Below are 16,620 nucleotides of genomic sequence, written 5' to 3'. Positions count from 1 at the left end.
ATTGGGGAATTGTAGTCTGATGTCAATATTTATTTTCGTTGATGAAGAGGTAGTCTCACTTATTCTTTTTTTTTTAGTTAGTATTTTAGTTTTAGTTTTCTTTTATATAATTAGTATACGGCGTTTCTGATCTCTACAATAAAATATATATAGTCCAAAAAAAATTTTCCCTTAAATTGCATATAGTAGTTTGGCGATTGAGTAAAATATAACTATCGATTAGATTTTATTTTTATAAATATTATATTTTATTTAAATATTTTTTTAATTATTATTAAAATTAATATCAAATAATATAATCAATCTGGAAATATTATTTCAACATCTATTAGAATATTTTAGAGATTACAAAATAATTTTTTTCGAATCATTATAATTTTGATTTTATTCCTTTATAATATAATGGATAATATAACTAATAACGGGATTCGGAAATATTTGTGAATAAGTGGTAAATAACTGGTGGAATTAATAGTAATAAGGTGGCCAATCAGAAAATAAAATATTTTCGTAAGACTATGCTGAAAAATATGAATTATCACCAGTGACGAAGCCTCCATTAAAAATTTATTTTTAGCACATTATTACTTTAAAAAAATAATGTTATTTTTATTACGTTAAAACATTTATTATTATTTTTAACAGGGATGTGCTTCGACAAAAAAAACGGTCCAGGTCCGGGTACAGGAATAAAATTTAAAGGGTCCGGGTTCAGGGAACATAAAAAAGTGACTCAAAATAAGATATCTTTTTTTTTATTTATTATTATACTTCAATATATACACATTCATAATTTACAATTAAAAAGTTTTTAAATGAAATAATTTATATTTTAAATATTTTATTCAATCGCACAATCATAGTATCTTCTAAAATATCATCCTTGAGATTTCCACGTAAATTAAACAATAAGATCATCAATGTTCCTATCATTATTATTATTACTACAACCAGTAGGTATTGTCGTAGCCTCTAATATAGTTTTGCATATGACATCCTAAAGATGGTCTTTAGCCATTTGTTTTTGCTCAATACTCAATAAAACTTGATATCAAAATTTAATTTATATGTATTAATCTAATCTAATAATTAAATTAGCACTCATTTAATAAAAATTTAGATAGTCTTATTAATTTTTAAATAACAAATATATATAAAATACTTAATAGAATTATAAAAGAAATTGTTCAGGGGGCTATAAAAAAAATTCATCTTAGTTCAATGGAATATTAAGGAGCTATTAAAACATTTTTTTTCTTCAGGGAGCTATTTAAATTCTTCAGGCGACTAGTGTAACCCCCCTCCCTCCTCCCGTAATGTTTTATATTGAAATACGTCCCTCATATTGTGTCTACCAATCCGAATATATTTTATTTTATGTAATGTTTTTTTTCAATATTTTAAAAAGAGAACATATAAACGCCATTCCTTTTTCTTTTATCCTTTATTTATTCTTAAAAATAACATGTATATAGATTTATTGCAATGCGACAAGGATAAGCTTTATTTAAATATATCGAATAAAAAACATCATTTAAAAAAAAAGATAAAATATTCCGGAGAAGGTTTTGGATTGATTTCTTTTATTTGTATAACTTTTTTTTCAAGAAATAAAAAACGAATAATTATAAAAAAAAATATTTAAAAAAAATATAATGATGATTTTTCCCTTTTTTAGGGTTGATTTTATATAATTTTTATTTTGCTAGTAAATATTAAATTATTAATGATCAAAAAAAATGAATATTTTTTATAACAATTATGACTGAAATAACAATATTGATATAAACAATTTAAAATACAAGTGTGAAAATATATAACAAAATAAGGGGGGAGGGGGGGGGGTGTGCGCAAAAAAGCTCTCATTCAGATTCGAGGAAAATAAAATAGTTACCTCTAAACGATATAAGTTAAAACATTTTTTTTGTAATAAAACAAAGTTTAAAATATAATAATAAATATATTATAAAGGATTTATAATAGGTACATATTGTTTAATATTGTCGGATATTTTTTTTAAATATAAATATACATCTATTTGATTATTATTATATTGTAATTATATTAATTCTCCTTTCTCGCCTCTCATATTTAGTATTAGATTTGGATATCGTTAACCCAGAGCTATATTGGGTCATTCCATGTCAAATGAGCAAAAAAATCAAGATTTTCGGCCGACCCCTTTCAATTTTGATAAAAAGTTGTAGACTGGTTATATATGTTTCCATTAGATTATAAACAAAATTTTAGCGCATTAGCAACTATATTAACGGAGATAATCGGAGTTAAAGGTCCAAAAAACGCCTTTTTTTCCTTTTTACTGATGTTAAATAATTAGTTTTTAATTTAAAACTAATTATGATCAAATATTGAATCTAATATCAATAGCTAAGTTAATAATTGATAATTATGGCGAAAACATCAAAAATAATTTTTTTTAAAATATGGGTCATCTTACGGTATGACTAAATACTGTCTTGCTAAACTGTCTTGCTAAAAAGCAATTAATCATAATTTGATGATATAATATCTTTTAAAAAAAATTTTTCTAAAACATTTTATTTATTTTACATAAATCAATTTTTAATTAATTAAAAAATTGATAATAAATATCAAATAATTTAAAATTCTATTTTTAATTAATTTTATTGGAAAAAAAATATATTTACTAGCTTATTACAACTTATATTTTATTTTTCAATTACAAAATTTAACAAATTTATATCCATAAGAGGGCGTTAAATACATAAATATGAAAATATATTCTTAGGTAACCAGAATAAATATTGGATAGCGCTTTTTTTGTATTTGGGTGTAAATACATGTGAAAAACTTAAAAAAAATTTTAAAAATAGAGGTTTCTTTGAGAATTAATTAATGAGTAGGTTTAGAAGCGAAAAATAGTAGAAAGTTTGTAAGGAACATATTGTTGGTGTTATTGATCAAAATCTCTTCATTTTTGGTTTATACTTGTATATTTAGGTGTTAAACATTATCCTAAAAAATATTTTGAAAATATTATGATTTGACCGAATGCCGGGCTTAAAACCGACCAATTACTAATATTCGATCGACCAAATTTGGTGTTAATATTATTTGGAAAATGTTCATTTTTTGGTTTATTTATCTATAAATACGTGCAAATCATTATCCCCAAAAATATTTTAAAAATATCGTGATTTGACAGAAAACCGATTTGAAACCGGCCCAATGACTAAATACTGTCTTGCTGGCGTTATACATGGAAAATTCTTTATTTTTGGTTTATACGTGAACAATAACGTGTTAAGCATTATCCTAATTAATTTTTTGAAAATATTATAATTTAACCGAATGGCGAGCTCAAAACCGACCACTTACTAAATATTCGATCTACCAAATTTGGTAGTAATATTATTTGGAAAATGTTCATTTTTGGTTAATATATCTATAAATACGTGCAAATCATTATCCCAAAAAATATTTTAAAAATATCGTGATTTGACCGATAACCGATTTGAAACCGAAATACTGTCTTGCTGGCGTTATACATAGAAAATCTCTTCATATTTGGTTTATAGGTGTATATTTAGGTGTTAAACATTATCCTAAAAAATATTTTGAAAATATTATGATTTGACCGAATGGCGAGCTCAAAACCGACCACTTACTAAATATTCGATCTACCAAATTTGGTAGTAATATTATTTGGAAAATGTTCATTTTTGGCTAATATATCTATAAATACGTGCAAATCATTATCCCAAAAAATATTTTAAAAATATCGTGATTTGACCGATAACCGATTTGAAACCGAAATACTGTCTTGCTGGCGTTATACATAGAAAATCTCTTCATTTTTGGTTTATAGGTGTATATTTAGGTGTTAAACATTATCCTAAAAAATATTTTGAAAATATTATGATTTGACCGAATGGCGAGCTCAAAACCGACCACTTACTAAATATTCGATCTACCAAATTTGGTAGTAATATTATTTGGAAAATGTTCATTTTTGGTTAATATATCTATAAATACGTGCAAATCATTATCCCAAAAAATATTTTAAAAATATCGTGATTTGACCGATAACCGATTTGAAACCGAAATACTGTCTTGCTGGCGTTATACATAGAAAATCTCTTCATTTTTGGTTTATAGGTGTATATTTAGGTGTTAAACATTATCCTAAAAAATATTTTGAAAATATTATGATTTGACCGAATGGCGAGCTCAAAACCGACCACTTACTAAATATTCGATCTACCAAATTTGGTAGTAATATTATTTGAAAAATGTTCATTTTTGGTTAATATATCTATAAATACGTGCAAATCATTATCCCAAAAAATATTTTAAAAATATCGTGATTTGACCGATAACCGATTTGAAACCGAAATACTGTCTTGCTGGCGTTATACATAGAAAATCTCTTCATTTTTGGTTTATAGGTGTATATTTAGGTGTTAAACATTATCCTAAAAAATATTTTGAAAATATTATGATTTGACCGAATGGCGAGCTCAAAACCGACCACTTACTAAATATTCGATCTACCAAATTTGGTAGTAATATTATTTGGAAAATGTTCATTTTTGGTTAATATATCTATAAATACGTGCAAATCATTATCCCAAAAAATATTTTAAAAATATCGTGATTTGACCGATAACCGATTTGAAACCGAAATACTGTCTTGCTGGCGTTATACATAGAAAATCTCTTCATTTTTGGTTTATAGGTGTATATTTAGGTGTTAAACATTATCCTAAAAAATATTTTGAAAATATTATGATTTGACCGAATGGCGAGCTCAAAACCGACCACTTACTAAATATTCGATCTACCAAATTTGGTAGTAATATTATTTGGAAAATAATCATTTTTGGTTTATTTATCTATAAATACGTGCAAATCATTATCCCAAAAAATATTTTAAAAATATCGTGATTTGACCGATAACCGATTTGAAACCGAAATACTGTCTTGCTGGCGTTATACATAGAAAATCTCTTCATTTTTGGTTTATAGGTGTATATTTAGGTGTTAAACATTATCCTAAAAAATATTTTGAAAATATTATGATTTGACCGAATGGCGAGCTCAAAACCGACCACTTACTAAATATTCGATCTACCAAATTTGGTAGTAATATTATTTGGAAAATGTTCATTTTTGGCTAATATATCTATAAATACGTGCAAATCATTATCCCAAAAAATATTTTAAAAATATCGTGATTTGACCGATAACCGATTTGAAACCGAAATACTGTCTTGCTGGCGTTATACATAGAAAATCTCTTCATTTTTGGTTTATAGGTGTATATTTAGGTGTTAAACATTATCCTAAAAAATATTTTGAAAATATTATGATTTGACTTAAACTGGATTTGACACTACTCCAAGCACCACAATCATCAACATATGCATTGCGATATCCAATATTTTTTATATTATTAGTATTATTAATTATATAATATTTATTATTTTTGATACCTATTGGTATAGAATTTAAAATATTTTTAGGATCTAGTAAAAACTGTATTACCTGTGTAGTCTCGATAAATGAATTTTTTAAGATGATATCACTACTATCGCATGGTAAAAAATTTTTATTTTGTGAAGAGTTTGATGATAAAATGTTTTTTATTGAAAAATTAGTGAATTTTTGATTATTAGTATATTTATTATCATTAATTGGGGAAAATTTTATATTATTCAAATTTGATTTTATAGGTGTAAATTCATGCGATTCCTTAAAAGATTTATTATCATAATTACTGCTTATATCATTTATTGGGGAAGAGAATATATAATTTAAATTTGATTTTATAGGTATAAATTTAGGCGATTCGTTAATAGATTTTTTAACATAATTATCATTAATTGGGAAAAATTTTATATTATTTAAATTTGATTTTATTATAAATTTAGGCGATTCATTAATAGATTTTTTATCATAATTACCGCTGATATCATTAATTGGGGAAGAGTTTATATAATTTAAATTCGATTTTTTAACATTATCAGTATTAGTTATAAAATCATGGGATTCATTAATAGATATAGTATCAAATGAACTGTCAATATTAACTATTTTATCATGTGGGTTGAAATTAAGCTTTTGTAAATAAATAAAATGATTTATAGAAATATTTAAAATATCATTGGGTATACTACAAGATGTCCACATTATGTTAATTTTTATATCAGAACATCTGCTAACATCCCGACCATATATATCAAGGGTATAAGGACTTGGGCTTAATAAATTAAATGATAAAGGGGGACAAAAAGATTTAATAGGCGTATTTAAAGCCCCACTTAAAACAAAAATAATAATCATGCCTGACCAATCCCCTATTTTAAGTATGTTATTTAAAGTATGATTATAAGAATAAAATAAAATACGTTCTCTCATGGAAACTGGTACAATATAATTAACATTTTCTAAATCATAAAAGTCTCTATTGAGTATGACCTCGATTGCGGCTATAATACGAATATAAATGTGGTACGTTTCTTCACCGAAAATTGCTAATGACACAGCACGATATAGGCAATTTCCATCCCCAATCGTTTTCCTTGGTGAAAATCTTAATAATATAGTTTGTTTTTAAAAAAATATTCATTATTTTTTAAACAATTAAAAATGATTCAAATAAAAGTTTAATATAGTTCATATAATCTAATCAATATTCATATAAAAGCAGATTTTCCTTTTAAACGGCCTGGTCGAATTTTTTAAAAAAAATACCAACCCGGGTAGAATTTTTATTTTACAAAATTTTTCGGTACGGCCATTGTCTTTTTTATATTTTAAAAAATTAAAACATGGCCTGCTACATATACCCGGGGCCAAGGATAAAAGTTGTAATATATATATATATATTTATATTTACTTCAACAATATTGTTGGTTGAATTCTCTCTAATATATGCTTAGTAATTACATCAACATACCCGACTAATCCATTTGAAGAATGATACATCATAGGCACAATATCTTCACTTTTTATCTCTTTAAGAATTTCGAGAGCCACCTCAGGAGATGGCTTCTCAATTAATCTAATATAAAAAAAAATTAATATTTATAATTTTATAGAACTTACCGATTCATATAGGGCAGGAAATCAGGCATTTTATCACAAAAAGAATATTTATAATTATATAATAATAATAAATTTTAACGGAAAATATTTAAAATTATTTATTTATTTGTTTATTATTTTTTTATGCACATTGATTTTTATTTTTTTTAGGAATATGCCAAATTATTTTTTAAAAAATTATTTTTTTGAAAAAATTATAATTTTGTATAAATTTTTAATTTTTATGAAATAAAAAAATAACAGGAACCCGAGAATTTTCGATGGAGGTGAGGGGAGGGATGATTTTTTATAGAAATTATTTTTTTTGGAGATTAAAAATTTATTGTAATAAAGATTATCTGAGCTGGGTATTCGGTCATATCTTAATATTTTCAAAAAATAATTTAGGATAATGCTTACTTAACCTTATTGTTAACTTATAAACCAAAAATGAAGAATTCTACATGGAGAGCGCCAGCAATGCAGTATTTCGGTTTTAAATTAACCAAAAATGAATTTTCCAAATAATATTACTACCAAATTTGGTAGATCAAATATGTAGTAATTGGTCGGTTTTAAGCTTGCCATTCGGTCAAATCATAATATTTTCAAAATATTAATTAGGATAATGCTTAACACGTTATTGTTCACGTATAAACCAAAAATAAAGAATTTTCCATGTATAACGCCAGCAAGACAGTATTTAGTCATTGGGCCGGTTTCAAATCGGTTTTCTGTCAAATCACGATATTTTTAAAATATTTTTTGGGATAATGATTTGCACGTATTTATAGATATATTAACCAAAAATGAACATTTTCCAAATAATATTACTACCAAATTTGGTAGATCGAATATTTAGTAAGTGGTCGGTTTTGAGCTCGCCATTCGGTCAAATCATAATATTTTCAAAATATTTTTTAGGATAATGTTTAACACCTAAATATACACCTAAAACCAAAAATGAAGAGATTTTCTATGTATAACGCCAGCAAGACAGTATTTCGGTTTCAAATCGGTTATCGGTCAAATCACGATATTTTTAAAATATTTTTTGGGATAATGATTTGCACGTATTTATAGATATATTAACCAAAAATGAACATTTTCCAAATAATATTACTACCAAATTTGGTAGATCGAATATTTAGTAAGTGGTCGGTTTTGAGCTCGCCATTCGGTCAAATCATAATATTTTCAAAATATTTTTTAGGATAATGTTTAACACCTAAATATACACCTATAAACCAAAAATGAAGAGATTTTCTATGTATAACGCCAGCAAGACAGTATTTCGGTTTCAAATCGGTTATCGGTCAAATCACGATATTTTTAAAATATTTTTTGGGATAATGATTTGCACGTATTTATAGATAAATAAACCAAAAATGATTATTTTCCAAATAATATTACTAACAAATTTGGTAGATCGAATATTTAGTAAGTGGTCGGTTTTGAGCTCGCCATTCGGTCAAATCATAATATTTTCAAAATATTTTTTAGGATAATGTTTAACACCTAAATATACACCTATAAACCAAAAATGAAGAGATTTTCTATGTATAACGCCAGCAAGACAGTATTTCGGTTTCAAATCGGTTATCGGTCAAATCACGATATTTTTAAAATATTTTTTGGGATAATGATTTGCACGTATTTATAGATATATTAGCCAAAAATGAACATTTTCCAAATAATATTACTACCAAATTTGGTAGATCGAATATTTAGTAAGTGGTCGGTTTTGAGCTCGCCATTCGGTCAAATCATAATATTTTCAAAATATTTTTTAGGATAATGTTTAACACCTAAATATACACCTATAAACCAAATATGAAGAGATTTTCTATGTATAACGCCAGCAAGACAGTATTTCGGTTTCAAATCGGTTATCGGTCAAATCACGATATTTTTAAAATATTTTTTGGGATAATGATTTGCACGTATTTATAGATATATTAACCAAAAATGAACATTTTCCAAATAATATTACTACCAAATTTGGTAGATCGAATATTTAGTAAGTGGTCGGTTTTGAGCTCGCCATTCGGTTAAATTATAATATTTTCAAAAAATTAATTAGGATAATGCTTAACACGTTATTGTTCACCTATAAACCAAAAATAAAGAATTTTCCATCTATAACGCCAGCAAGACAGTATTTAGTCATTGGGCCGGTTTCAAATCGGTTTTCTGTCAAATCACGATATTTTTAAAATATTTTTGGGGATAATGATTTGCACGTATTTATAGATAAATAAACCAAAAAATGAACATTTTCCAAATAATATTAACACCAAATTTGGTCGATCGAATATTAGTAATTGGTCGGTTTTAAGCCCGGCATTCGGTCAAATCATAATATTTTCAAAATATTTTTTAGGATAATGTTTAACACCTAAATATACAAGTATAAACCAAAAATGAAGAAATTTTGATCAATAACGCCAGCAATATGTTCCTTACAAACTTTCTACTATTTTTCGCTTCTAAACCTACTCATTAATTAATTCTCAAAGAAACCTCTATTTTTAAAATTTTTTTTAGGTTTTTCACATGTATTTACACCCAAATACAAAAAAAGCGCTATCCAATATTTATTCTGGTTACCTAAGAATATATTTTCATATTTATGTATTTAACGCCCTCTTATGGATATAAATTTGTTAAATTTTGTAATTGAAAAATAAAATATAAGTTGTAATAAGCTAGTAAATATATTTTTTTTCCAATAAAATTAATTAAAAATAGAATTTTAAATTATTTGATATTTATTATCAATTTTTTAATTAATTAAAAATTGATTTATGTAAAATAAATAAAATGTTTTAGAAAAATTTTTTTTAAAAGATATTATATCATCAAATTATGATTAATTATGATTAATTGCTTTTTAGCAAGACAGTTTAGCAAGACAGTATTTAGTCATACCCGGTCATCTTATGGTCAGTTGAAAACTTGAAATTAATATTTCGAAATGTATATGATCTCCGATTTTTAATTTTTTTAAGAAATATTATCCGTTTACTATTTTTTTAATAATTTCTTTAACAATTAGCATGGCTGGATATTTATTTAAAAAAATATTGCGATTTTTATACTTTAAAAAAAATAGATGGCGCTATATATAATAGTTTTAATATGTTAAAATTCATTTTTTTTATTGATTAAAAATATTTTAATGTAAATATATCATAAAATTCGATTATATAACTTTGTAAACCTTATTCCCCTGAGATATTCGCAGGATAAAAAATTTTAATAATTTTTTTAATATTTCATTGTAAATTAAAATAATTAAAAAATCGGACTAGCACACGAACAAAAAAGCAGGATTAAAGGGGTGCAGAAAAATTATTAAGGGAAAAATCGAAAATCGCATTAATTACTAGGCCTACCCCCAACCCCCTATCCACCCCCTCCCCAGACTAAGTCATACCCATTAAGACCAAGAATGTTATGAAATTGTCATTATCTTACATTATTAAAATAACCAGAGATAAAGAAAATTTCAAAGATTTTGAAAAATTTTTTAAGCAATAAAAATAACAAAATTATAGTTCTGATGAAATAAGCCGACTCATGCCTGGAATAAAAGATTGTATCTGTTAAAGGCGAGAATAAATTAGCAAAGATTTATATTAAATAATCTTAAAGAAATATTCAAGATGTTTAAGGAAGAATACCCAAGTATATCAATTAGATTCCCTAAATTTGCCGAACTTAGACCAAAAAACTGAATTTTAGTTGGATGGCACACACACTGTTTGTGTCTGCGCCATTCATCAGAATGTGAAATTAATGACAAATGTAATAGCTGAAATTACAGCAGGAGAAGATTACTGTATAAATTCTTATAACAATCTTTTGGCGCAAATTATTTATAATCCATCTCAGCCAAAATGTTATTTAACAAATTGTGATCAATGCCCTGGTATAGAATCTCTTATGGGCCAATTATACGAATTGTTTCAGAGAAATCGTATAGAATATGTCACGTTTAAACAATGGATCACGGTGGATAGAGCAAATCTTGAAACTATTATAAAGTCCATTGATGGTTTCATCGAATATCTATTATAAAAAGTTCAAATTTTACTGCGTCACTCGTTTATAGCTAAACACAAAGTTTATTTTTGAAGAATTCCAAAGAAAATTTAAAAGATGAGGAATTTTTAACAATTCTAGATTATTCTGAAAATTATTCCTTCATTTTACAAGATGAAGTTCAGGGATTTCATTGGAACAATGTGCAGGCCACTATACATCCATTTGTAGCATATTATAAATCTGGAGAAGAATTAAAAAATATAAATTTTGTTATTTTGTCCGAATCATTAAGCCATAATACTAGTGCAGTCCACCTTTATCAAAAAAAATTCATTAAATTCTTAACAGCCAAATTTCATTCTAAACCATAAAAAATAATATATTTTCGGATGAAGCCGCGTCTCAATACAAGAATCGCAAAAATTTTCTGAACATATGCCTTCATAAATACGATTTTCCGAATGGCATTTCTTTGTCACTGCTCACGGCAAAAATGCATGTGACGGTATCGGAGGAACTGTCAAAAGATTTGCCAGAGCTAGTCTTCAAAGGCCAAATAAAAATCAAATCCTAACCCCATTAGAATTATATAATTATGCTAAAGAAAATATTAATATTTTATTTGAATATGTATCCAATCAAGAATAAATCGAAGAGGAATTAGCCCTTCGTAAAAGATTTAATTCTGCACTGCCCATACATGGGACCCAAAAAATTCACGGGATTATTCCCATTGATCAAAATAAACTAAAAACCAAAATATATTCTAATTCCAAAAAATATAATATAAAACAAGTTCCGTTTTTAAATGAGAAAATTATATTTTAAAATATTAATGAATATATAACATGTGTATATGATGATAAATGGTGGTTAGGATATATAATCGATAAAAGTTATACAAATGAAGAAGTAAAAATCCGATTTTTACACCCTTGTGGACCTTCAGCCTCATTTAAATTTCCTCTGAAAGATAATATTTTAGTGTTGCCTAAATCTCATATTCTCTCGCTGGTCAATCCTTCTACTCCCACCAGTCGAACATATATATTATCTCCTGAAGAATCTCACAAGCTAGCCAGGCTTTGTATTCCTTTAGATGAAGTAAGATTTAATTAATTTATAAACTATCTTAATTAGGCAAAATTTGTGAAGATTTTAAAAATTTATGATCTGAATTACAAATAATATATTTAATGCACATTGTAATCGATTTAGTATGATATATATACATTAAAATATTTTTAATCAATAAAAAAATAAATTTTAACATATTAAAACTATTATATATAGCGCCATCTATTTTTTCTAAAGTATAATAATCCCAATATTTTTTTAAATAAATACCCAGCCATACTGATTGTCGAATAAATTATTAAAAAAATAGTAAACGGATAATAATTCTTAAAAAATTAAAAATCGGAGATCATATACATTTCGAAATATTAATTTCAAGTTTTCAACTGACCATAAGATGACCCATATTTTATCAAAAATTAATTTTGATGTTTTCGCCATAATCATCAATTTTTAACTTGGCTATTGATATTAGATTCAATATTTGATCATATTTAGTTTTAAATTAAAAACTAATTATTTAACATCAGTAAAAAGCAAAAAAAGACGTTTTTTGGACCTTTAACCCCGAATATCTCCGCTAATATAGTTTCTAATGCGCTAAAATTTTGTTTATAATCTAATGGGAACATATATAACCAGCCTACGAATTTTTATCGAAATCGAAAGGGGTCGGCCGAAAAGTGATTGATTTGACATGGAATGACCCTATTGTTGGAGTTTTAATTCCATATTAGCTTGAATTATTTGCAACTTACTAATAAACGTATAAATATCCGGGTGGGCTGTTTTAATTAATTTTTTCAGCCCATTATGAAAACCCTCCACGTTATTATTAGTTCTTGGGCCTTCTACGTTGTAGCGACTCCAAAACGTGGAGTTAAAGTTATTCGTACATATGTACGTCTTTGAAAAATATAACATAAATTGCCTCAGAGCTTCGATATTTAAAGCCTCTGACTCAATAAATGTCTGGGTATACACAGTGGATAACTGCGAAGGATTGCAAAATGGTAGTGCAAATATCCTCCGAAGTATACCCTGAACATCGGCTCTTTCCTTATAATCTCTGGTCAATGATAAGCTTTGGATTTTTCTCCACAAAGATTGACCATAGTGGAAGAAGCACCCTGGAATAAATAAATATTATAAAATATATATTGTTTTAATTTACCTCGGATCACAGCATAAGGAAAAACAACTAGAAGAGCTAGCTTCATGCTAATTTCAAAATCGATTTGAATCGATTCGGGCTCTAGCAGAAGTCCTCCATGTAGAGCGCACTTATCTTTAACCATTTCTAGGAATTTAATATAAGTTGATTTTCGCTTATCAGGTAATATAGCGAAAATCACACATATCATACTTTTCCCGATTAATACATGTATTGTATATAATTGGGTGAAATGAGTTGGAGCAGTAAAAAACGTGCCATCCATGTATAAATTTTTGGATGAGCACATAAGTTTTAAAAAATCAAGTGTCCCATATATTATGATATCTTTATTTGGCGTATGTGCCAATAAAAATGGTAAGCCCTGAAGAGTATTATTGTAATTTGTTAAATTGATTGAATATGTGTCCTGAGGGAGGAAAGGCACATAACCAGGTACCACTCTTTTCATCATTTTTATAACAGAATGCAAGGGTGGGATCGCCTCTGGATATTTATGTATATCTGGATAAGACATAACTTCAACCATCACATTACTGTAGATGGTGGAAATATTTAAAAATGGATTTGCTATCATCGCATTTTTAAGACTATTACGGGTTTTTATACCGTAATATTCAGATAAATCATCAATATGTGTATGTACATATTTTGATTTTACATGGAATTGATTATTTGTGAATATAGCACGCGAGGGGCAGTTTAGTTGGCGGCATCTGTTTATAAAAAATTAAAATAAAATTTAAATAAACACTCAAAATATAACTTCGTATAATATTTATTTATAAAAGTTTGTTTAATTACATATAATATTTGGTCTCTTTGTATGTTCGATTGCAAACATATAGATACTTTTGATGAAATATTAATAAATTGTATCTTTTTGATTTAATATATTCAAAATTATCTGCAAATATTTAATGTAAAAATTAATCATCATAATATTTTACTAGGATCTTGATGAATTAAATTTGATTCATCTAATGAATCAGTTGTTAGTATGACAGAAATAAGATCTATAATATAGAATTAGAAATTGATTTAAAGTATTATTGAATACTGAGATTAGTTTGATTTGAAACAAAACCATCGATCGCTAATCGAATTCCATCATTTAAACTTCTCACTATTGACAGAATAGAATAAAATAATTAAAAAAGTATTAAATAACAAAATCAGTTTGATTAGATATAGAATTTGATGAAGTTCCACCATCAAATCTCGTGCTTTGAATAGAGGTTTGATCTAAAATGTTTAAATAGGAAAAGATTTGAAATATTATAAACATAAATATTAATTATATAAATATTATTTAAATAAATTTTAAATACCTAAACCTAGATATCAATAAAATATATTTTAAATACCAGGCTCAGCTTGTGAAACAAAATTAGATGAAGTGGACACACCAGTGGATTGAGCATCTTCATTTATGCTTACAATTACAACTATATATGTTAAAAAAAAAATTAAAATATTAATGCCAATATAAGTTTGATTTGAAATATTATACCTTGATTACTTTGAGGAATCTGATTGTTTATTATGTCATCACCACAGTTAGAAGCATGCACTTTGGTAATTTTAAAAATACCTTTACAAAAAACTCCTCTGCCATTACATACACAACATCTAAAATATATATTGTCCCCTCTTTTTTTATCCTTCCTATAATTTTTCCTTAGATGACATAATATCATTTTTTTATGACTAGAACGCTTGAATGAAATCAAGCCTTTAAATATGAAATTAAGTAAATATAAAATTTGCATTATTATATACCCCCTGTTTCTCTTAAATTTCTCAGATTTGCAGAAACAGTCATAATTGGAAGTTCTTCCATATTTGAAATATGTTGATCTTAAAATAATACATAAAAATGTTATAAATTTGGAAAATTATGTTGATCTTAAAGTTATAAAAAAAATATTATGGATAATTAAAGTATATATTTATTAAACTTGAATTGAGCATTTTATTATAAATATCTTGTAATATCCTATTTGAAAGCTAAAATAAAAATGTTATAAGTTTGAAAAATTATGTTGATCTTAAAGTTATAAAAAAAATATTATGGATAATTAAAGTATATATTTATTAAACTTGAATTGAGCATTTTATTATAAATATCTTGTAATATCCTATTTGAAAACAGTCATAATTGGAAGTTCTTCCATATTTGAAATATGTTGATCTTAAAATAATACATAAAAATGTTATAAATTTGGAAAATTATGTTGATCTTAAAGTTATAAAAAAAATATTATGGATAATTAAAGTATATATTTATTAAACTTGAATTGAGCATTTTATTATAAATATCTTGTAATATCCTATTTGAAAACAGTCATAATTGGAAGTTCTTCCATATTTGAAATATGTTGATCTTAAAATAATACATAAAAATGTTATAAATTTGGAAAATTATGTTGATCTTAAAGTTATAAAAAAAATATTATGGATAATTAAAGTATATATTTATTAAACTTGAATTGAGCATTTTATTATAAATATCTTGTAATATCCTATTTGAAAACAGTCATAATTGGAAGTTCTTCCATATTTGAAATATGTTGATCTTAAAATAATACATAAAAATGTTATAAATTTGGAAAATTATGTTGATCTTAAAGTTATAAAAAAAATATTATGGATAATTAAAGTATATATTTATTAAACTTGAATTGAGCATTTTATTATAAATATCTTGTAATATCCTATTTGAAAGCTAAAATTTAAATAAACGTTTAATTTTTAATATCCAATGGGCATAAAGTCGCAATTATCAAAACCAATCATAAAAATGTCGCAATTATTTCTCAGTCGCAATTTTTTATATGAAAGGTTTTTATATGAAAGTTAGGGAAACGATTGTTACTTGCAACTATTGTTGCATTTAAAAAATTATAAAAAAAGTAAAATTTTCATTTTTTAAAGAACGCATGTTTTTTTTTTTACCATTAACAATATTTATTTATTTCAAAATAATTTTTTTTTTATTTATAAATAAATATTTTTTTTTTCATAAATAAAAATTATTTTATTAAAAATTAGCTCTCCATTTTTTTTTATAATTAATTAAAGTCAAATATGATCGAATTAAACCCTACTGGAAATTGTGAAATAGATACTGTTGCAGGTAAAAAATATATTTTTTTAAGCCAAATATTTTTTATGGTATTAGTCCCTCCTATGATCGAATCAAGCCCTACTGGAAATTATGAGATAGATACAACTCTTGCAGATAA

At 25.5% G+C, this 16,620-nt stretch overlaps 1 protein-coding gene across 1 annotated transcript; it reads right to left on the bottom strand.

Annotated features, from left to right (window-relative positions):
• Nucleotides 1–12,676: 12,676 nt before the first annotated feature.
• LOC135931564 (uncharacterized) lies at nt 12,677–15,559 on the bottom strand. The gene is made up of 11 exons (XM_065468786.1): nt 15,476–15,559; nt 15,334–15,382; nt 15,155–15,232; nt 14,886–15,107; nt 14,740–14,820; nt 14,544–14,617; nt 14,433–14,499; nt 14,323–14,388; nt 14,177–14,279; nt 13,373–14,088; nt 12,677–13,328 (listed from the first exon to the last, which is right to left on the bottom strand). Exons 2-11 carry the CDS (start codon nt 15,344–15,346, stop codon nt 12,907–12,909), a joined length of 1,842 nt encoding a protein of 613 aa, XP_065324858.1. The 5' UTR covers nt 15,347–15,382; nt 15,476–15,559; the 3' UTR covers nt 12,677–12,906.
• Between the last annotated feature and the right edge of the window lie 1,061 nt (nt 15,560–16,620).

The sequence above is a fragment of the Gordionus sp. m RMFG-2023 genome, chromosome 1, assembly GCF_954871325.1.
Source record: "Gordionus sp. m RMFG-2023 chromosome 1, tfGorSpeb1-WG-v2, whole genome shotgun sequence".
NCBI lineage: Eukaryota > Metazoa > Nematomorpha > Gordioida > Chordodea > Parachordodidae > Gordionus > Gordionus sp. m RMFG-2023.
This window is presented reverse-complemented; position numbering and strand designations above follow the sequence as displayed.

Coding starts and splice junctions, on each gene's coding strand:
- LOC135931564 (XM_065468786.1), bottom strand. Junction 14,821..14,885: donor GATTCCTCAAAGTAATCAAG/GTATAATATTTC, acceptor TAACATATATAG/TTGTAATTGTAAGCATAAAT. Junction 14,280..14,322: donor TTTAATTCATCAAGATCCTA/GTAAAATATTAT, acceptor AAATATTTGCAG/ATAATTTTGAATATATTAAA.